We start from the raw sequence: 7,644 nt of genomic DNA, 5'->3' as shown, positions 1-7,644 counted from the left end.
TATATATATAGCGATTGATGCGATGGCCACGTTACATGCTGGTGAATAGCGTCATTTACGCAAAGACACTTCACATTCGGTGGTGGCGGCCCATGTGCGCGCACTGCATAAGGATCTGCGGGTTACAGTACACGCGTTAGAAGAGCTACGCACGTATATGGCCAGCTGTGCGTTATCAAAAGTATCTCTGGACGAGTCCCGCGATGCGCATACTTCAGCAGCAACTGAACCGTTTCGGCCGACAGTTTGTTGCATCACTTCGGGCCACGATGGTGGCTCAGAACGAAGACTGGTTTAAACTTAGGAGAGCCAGGTCCTACACTTCAATTGTATACGTAGTAATGTGGAGGCACATCATTCTCGTGCACGGGACAGGACGGCATCGAGGCTGAGATTGGCAACATACTATCGCCTATAGAGCTGGGGAGTGGTGCAGCCCTTCCAGAAGATATGCCAGCTTTCAGAAGGGTGCTCGGTGATGGATTCCATGTCCTCAAGCTACTACCGCTTAAAACAAAACACTCTTGCTTTCAAGCTTTCATGCGTTTGTTCAAGGATGCGAAGTATGTACGCGATACAGCTATAACGCAGATAGTGGATCACGTTCTAGTTACACGACAGAATTCATCTGTTTTACAGAATGACAAGACTAAGAGTGGGCGAGCATACTTGACAGCACGTGTCTCACGTATATGTCCCGATCCAGTGATCATCATGTAAAAAGAACGGGTTCCTCATAGTAGTTGCACAGTTAACGTATATTACAAACGTATACCGTACTAACGCTTATACTTATAATTCTGGAATACGTTTAACGAATTGGACATGGACAAGAACTGCGTAATTCAAGATTTTAAACATGTGACAGTACACATTAGAGTATGGGACTCTACTGTGGGCAATTAGGTGGCTTTCCAAATATAGCTTGGGTTTTCCACTGAAATTAGAATTGTACATACTCTAGGACCGACACAAATCTGACACCTGAACATGACACTTTGGGAATCTCTAATTATTGGGAGTACCATGAGAGAGGGTCTCAGGCATGAAATGGTTGTTGGTACAAACTTATGGTATAATTCGAAAATGATCTCAGAGCAAGAGAATCCACTGGGGATCAGAGTTGTTAGAATTTAGGACAACATGGTTTTGATTCCTCCTAGCCAACCAACTAGTCTATGCCTTAAATGTGATGGGGAGCTAGGTACCAAGTGATGGAGTTTAGGTGCGGATATATACTGCACCAGCTTGGTGTTTTGATTTTCTTTTTGTTTTAGGGTTTTTCTTTCTTAAGTTGGACTTAGAGTTATTTTATTGGTTAGTGTGATTAGGTGATTGTTTCGAGGCGTGAAATGTAAACTAAGCGTCCAATAAAATGATATCTAGTCTTGGTAACTAAAACATAAATAAATCTAGACCCTAGTAGTGAGTGATTAGAGCGGAGCATATAGACAATAGTCGCAGTCTAAAATCCCCTATTCTTTGCTCACTACCAAGGGCTGAAGCTAAACTTATTTAACATTTTGAATTCCAACGTTTTAACGTATTGTTTTAATAACGTAAACGTCATGGTATCATATAGTCAGCCTAGAGGAGACCGACTTTTACAATCACTCGATGTGTGCAACTAGTATTCAAAATGAGCGGTTTTTCACTACAAGTGTATCTCAGCAAGCCAGACGCATATTGCTAAGCTTCCGCAGGGGGTGTTATTCAGATCCCAGGGAAAAGAATGTACTTCACACTGTATGAAGACGTGGTACTAGTGGTGTTGAGGGAGCTTGGCATCAGGAGTTCAGTAGAAGATCGGGCTGCTACATGTTGAGTGGTAAACAAGGGGACATGATTCTGTCTAGATTCGTAACACAAAGGAACTACACAATTGGTGTACAGAAAAGAGGGGTGGCTGACTGTGGACATCGCGATTTAGCATTGGAGGACACCATTGCATCAGCATACGGAGATCTCACAGGTGAAACTTATAGTATTGATGGCGTGCCATGGGAGTCGAAAACAAACTTCTTGAATACGGGAGAGACAACGGGTATATCTAGTATGCGCTACACTGTGGATTAGACGCAACTTTCAGAGTTAGAAGAAAGACTGAAGGATGTGAAGCTCACACCCGATCGGGCATATGTTGCAGAGGTACAAGAATTACCAACAGAAGTTAATGGGTCAAGGGTTAACGAATGAAGCTATGATGGAGCCATGGAATGTACAGGTGAACGATGAGGATATTTTAATGAAGGTGGAGGCACACTTTGAAACTGCTAGAGGCGTAATGGAAAGGAAGCGAAACGAGGCAGCGACACGTGCGCAATACCCGGGGTTAGACGAATTGAGTTCTAAGCTCAATAGTAATGCTGCTCGCACCGAAGTATCGGAACAATAAGAAGAGGATGAGGTAATATACCAAATCCACCATGGTAGTAATAAAGATAACTGTACTACTAGTACTCAACATCAATCCTCGAGCAGTCAATTTGTTCCTAATATGCAGTCTATGCCAAGATTAGCTCAGAGTGCTAAGACTGCAGGCGGTCTCACGCAAACTGTTGCAAGTACTGCAGTGTTCAAAAATATACAAGCTCAACCTCGCATATCTCAGCAATTGCCGCCGCAGATCAGGAAACAACGACCAACAAATTCTGGTATGATGCATACCATGCGTCCAAATGAAGTCATGATTAGTTCTCAGCAAGCCATGCAGCAACAGATCATAATACAACAGCAATTTATGCAATTGCAACAACTCATGCAACAGCAACAAATTATGCAACAGCAGAATGTTATGCAATAGGAACGGGGGAATGTACAGCAGCAGGCGAAAACTGCACAGCAAGCTGGACAGCAACAAAACTCGCAACAACAGCAACACCACCCGCAACAGCAGCAGCAACAGACTACAAAGCAACATCAAGCGAGGCTTCACAACAACAGCCTGTACAGCCACGACAGACTGTGCAACTACAACACCCTGTACAACCTGTGCAATTACAACAGGATTTCCAACAAAATACATCCATAGAATTGATGAGTAAGAGTGTGAAGAAGCCATGTAGTCTTTGTCCAGAACCAGGGTGTAAAGGTGGTTACAACAGACTCAATTGTATAACGCAAAATAAGGTTAAGCCCAAGGTAACAAGTAGAAGAGTAAAGAAAGCAAAGCAACTAGATGAATAAACGATTTTAAATGTATAACATATTTGTTATTTGTTTTGTGTGTTAAGTGTTGTTATTGATTGTTCTTTTAGACAGTTTAAGTGCTGAACAAGCTATCAGAAATGGTACTTCTGTAAAATCAGCGGGTTCCTATAGTAGAAGCACATGATAAACGTACTTATACACGTATTAACGTTTAAACGCTATTACGGTTATAAAACCTGGTATACGTTGAAACGCAATTGTAGATATTTGTATCTGTATAATAATCGAATAATCTAAATTTAGATATATTAAATTTGCAGAACACAAACAAACAAATAACCTATTTTGGGATATTTGAAAATATGATTGTATACAACAGAGGTTGGAGACTCGGTTGATATTGACATGATGGTTTTGCTATAACGATATATTTTCCACCAGAATATTGGAATATAATAGTTGGGAGAGTCTGAGGTGAATTTGACACTTGATGACACACGTTATATTACCGAACACTCGCAGCGCGAAATGGCCCACTGAGAAATGGGGCATGAAAATGATTCCCCCTAGCCAGCCGACTAGGTGTGCCCGTCTATGCCTTCAATGGGATGGAGAGCTAGGTACCATGTGATGGGGTATAGGTACAGACATTTAACTGTACCAACCTGGTGTTTTTGATACCTTTTTCATTTTCTCAAGTTGGACTTAGAGTTATTTTATGAGTGATTGCGATTGGAAGATTGTTTTGAAGCGTAAAATGAAATGGAATGAAATATCATGCATCCAATGAAATGAAATCTGATCTTAGTTACTGACACTAAATAAAACTAGACCGAAGTATTGAGTGATTAGAGCGGAACTATAAAGACAACAATAGTCTCAGTCTTAAATCCCCGAATCTTTGGTTCATTACCAAGGGCTGAAGCTACTTAAATTACATTATGCAAATTTACTTTGAAATCGTACTTTCTTTTACGTTAACTTATTGACATCGATAGTCAGCCTGGTTAATCTGACTTATACATAACTTTAAGTTTATAACGCTATCGAGAGAAGGACAAAACGTAAAGGAAAATCCAAGGCATTTAAGAGCCAACCGAAGGTCAGTCCTCTCAAACCCCCCTACGAGCCCGATTCTCAAGCGGCTGAAGATGTGTCAATTATGATGGCACATGCTCTACCCAAAGAGATCTTTGACGATGTGACGATGTGTAAACCACACAAGTCTAAGAAGTCAAAGAAGCCAAAGGAGAAGAAAGGCAAAAGGAATCCAAAGAAGGGTTCGGCGGAAGACCAGCCGGAACCACCGGAATCAAAGTCGGAGAGCCCAACGCCGAAAGGTAAAGAGGCTCTACAATCTGAATCAGAACCGGATTCAAACTCGGAGGGAGAAGATTTACCGACGATTACATGCGCGAATTACGCCAGCTGGCAGCCGCATTCAAGGAATACAAGGACCAGAAGAATACCGGCAAAAGAAAATTCACGGTGGAAATGAAGTCGAAGAGTTCTAGCGGTGACGAAAGTCGAACATCGCCAGAATTTGAAGAATCAGACTCGTCGGGACCAGATAATCAGCCGCCGTCTGCTAAGCGATCGAAGACATCAACGAGACGACGATGACTAAGCGCAAGAAGAGCAAGAAGGATGACAGGGACGATGGAGATGATCCGTGACTGCATGGTATGAGGGAGACGGACGCATCAGTTGATGAGATTTCGGAGAGTGACACGAAGATTGTTGATTTCACAGCTCGGATCCCTCACGCGGAAGAGGGGGCGACGCTAGCAATGGATCAAAGGAAGATAGAGCAAGCCAGCTTGAGAATGACAATGGCGAGGCATTTCCAATCCAAGATCGACACGGAGCTACGCATCATACACACCGAAAAGACAGTGGACAGTAAGAAATTTGTCAAGGATATAGGTAAGTTACCCACCACGTATCGCCCAGTTCGAAAAGATCAAAAGGATACAATCGATACGAGTAAATTAACGCTATTGTCAAGATCTTTAAAAGAGTTTGGTCAATTCATGCTTACCCATCATCTTATAAGTATAATAAGTTGAAGAAGGCAAAGGCTGCTGTAACAAATCTGCAGACATGAAAGGAGCAGAGCGAGATGATAGTTCATATATTTTCAATCGACCCCGGGCCGGAACTGCTGGTATCTATAACGGCACCCCCGGACGAAGGGACGCCAGTGTCACATTACTTATTGGAATTGGACACCCATATATCACGTGCTCAGACACAAGAAATGGCACCAGACACACTGAGTATGTGTGTTGTGGGTACAAACAATTTTTCGGTCGGCTCTTCACCGAAAAGACCAGGAAGTGTTGTACGTAGACATGCATCAATCTTTCCCAGAAAAGGTACGTGAGATTTCAATTGAAGGGCCAACTTACGGCATCATGAAACTCGCCGACCTGACTTGGACTGAATTTTACTCGAGAGCAGATCAGACGTTTTCTGGTTCGCCGAATCCTTTGGTGAAATTCATACCGCCTAATAAGAAGACGGTGCCTGTAAAAGTCGGTCTCTTCTAGGCTGCCTATAAGATACCAAGACGTTAACGGCAATAAGACAATACGTTAAAACGTTAAAATGCAAAATGTTAAATAAGTTTAGCTTCAGCCCTTGGTAATGAGCAAAAGATTAGGGGATTTTGGACTGAGACTATTGTCTATATGCTCCACTCTAATCACTCACTACTTCGGTCTAGATTTATTTATGTTTTAGTTACTGAGACTAGATATCATTTCATTCGACGCATAGTGTGCATTTCACGCCTCGAAACAATCTCCCAATCAAACTAACCAATAAAATACTTCTAAGTCCAACTGAAAAAAATCAAAATCAAATCAAAACACCAAGTCGGTACAGTATACATCTGCACCTAAACCCCATCACTTGGTACCTAGCTCCCCATCCCATTTAAGGCATAGACGGGCACATCTAGTTGGCTGACTAGGAGGAATCAAAACCATGTTGTCCTAAATTATAACAACTCTGATCCTGTCCTATTCTCAGTGGATTATCTTGCTCTGAGATCATTATTGAAGTATACCATAGGTTTGTACCAACAACCATTTCATGCCTGAGACCCTCTCTCACGGTACTCCCAATAATTTTAGATTCCCAACGTGTCATTTTCAGGTGTCAGATTTGTGTCATTCCTAGAGTATGTACAATTCTAATTTTAGTGGAAAAACCAATCTATATTTGGAAAGCCACCTAATTGTCCACAGTAGAGTCCCGTACTCTAATGTGTACTACCACATGTTCAGAATTTTGAACTACGCAGTTCTTGCTCATGTTCAATTCGTTAAACGTATCCCAGGAATATAAGTATAAACATTAATACATTTATACGTTTACTGTGCAACTACTATTTGAAACCCGCTATTTTTACATAGCCCCCCCCCCTCAGCTTGAAAATTACAATGTTGGCTTATATGACGTATCAGTACATAGACTCAAAAAGCTCACATGAATTGTACATGCGAAAAAGAAAAGAAACGGGTTTTGATCATATAACGGCCTCAATGCTTATGTTATATTCTCTTAGACAAAGTATGCTTAGCCTTTATAAGTTTTAGTTACGCATTTCTTGTTCATATTCACTTCGTTAAACGTATTCCAGGATTATTAGTAAAAGCGTTAATACGTTAATACGGTTATAATATAAGTTAACTGTGCAACCACTATTAGGAACCCGTTATTTTTACACTCTCATACGGGAACAGGAAATAACAAAGGGAACAAAGGTATAGACAAAGAAGGCCAGAAGAACAAGCATGCACAAGATGGTGATGGTAAAGAACAATGTCAACACTCGCGGGACTTTGGGCAATAAATCTAATCAGGCAGCCGAACCTCTTAAACCAAAGTATAAGGAGACCAAGGACTGTGCTGAGACAGATTGCAGCTGGCACATGACCCAACATGAGCCAAATGGACGCTGGAATGGCAGGCACGCAGAGAAATGTAAACATTTTATTGCGAAGTGTGCAGACTGTGCAGGGACTGGAGGTTACCACAAACACATGTGTAAGGTGCAATTAAAGGTAGAAGTTAAGTGACAATCTTACCGGATCTTGGCATTGAAACAAAAGGATGCACCAAAGATGAGCGCGTCATTCTAGATGTACGAGTTAATGGACATGGAATAAAAACGTTATTGGATCCGGGCTCGCAAATTTTATGTATATCATCGAGATTCTGTAAGATAAATGATATAGCTCTTAAATCAGAACCTACTATGTTGAAATTAGCCGACGAAAGGGAGATTACGTGTCATGACATGGCCAGCGATTTATGATTTACCCTTACAAATCAAAGGACCACGGTTCCAAAAGCGGTTGTCTGTAACACTTCGCCTGACTATGATTGAATAGTGGGGATGGGGGATTTGCTATCGTTAGGTATAACGATTACCGGTTTGCCAACAAACATAGACCCACAGAAGGATCAGTCATATGACAATCT

At 41.6% G+C, this 7,644-nt stretch overlaps 3 protein-coding genes across 3 annotated transcripts; all 3 read left to right on the top strand.

The window, feature by feature from the left end:
- Positions 1 to 1,818: 1,818 nt before the first annotated feature.
- Positions 1,819 to 2,076, top strand: SARC_01704 (hypothetical protein; the record flags this gene model as incomplete). Its single annotated transcript, XM_014304562.1, has 1 exon — positions 1,819 to 2,076. The coding sequence occupies one exon, from the start codon at positions 1,819 to 1,821 to the stop codon at positions 2,074 to 2,076; it is 258 nt and encodes an 85-aa protein (XP_014160037.1).
- A 32-nt stretch (positions 2,077 to 2,108) lies between these two features.
- On the top strand, positions 2,109 to 2,395 carry SARC_01703 (hypothetical protein; the record flags this gene model as incomplete). The annotated part of the gene is made up of 1 exon (XM_014304561.1): positions 2,109 to 2,395. Exon 1 carries the CDS (start codon positions 2,138 to 2,140, stop codon positions 2,393 to 2,395), a length of 258 nt encoding a protein of 85 aa, XP_014160036.1. The 5' UTR covers positions 2,109 to 2,137.
- Positions 2,396 to 4,312: 1,917 nt separating this feature from the next.
- On the top strand, positions 4,313 to 4,773 carry SARC_01702 (hypothetical protein; the record flags this gene model as incomplete). Its single annotated transcript, XM_014304560.1, has 2 exons — positions 4,313 to 4,490; positions 4,538 to 4,773. 2 exons carry the CDS (start codon positions 4,313 to 4,315, stop codon positions 4,771 to 4,773), a joined length of 414 nt encoding a protein of 137 aa, XP_014160035.1.
- Between the last annotated feature and the right edge of the window lie 2,871 nt (positions 4,774 to 7,644).

Source organism: Sphaeroforma arctica (genome assembly GCF_001186125.1).
Source record: "Sphaeroforma arctica JP610 unplaced genomic scaffold supercont1.70, whole genome shotgun sequence".
Lineage (NCBI taxonomy): Eukaryota > Ichthyosporea > Ichthyophonida > Sphaeroforma > Sphaeroforma arctica.
Note: the sequence above shows the minus strand (reverse complement) of the source record. Positions and strands in the feature narration are given on the sequence as shown.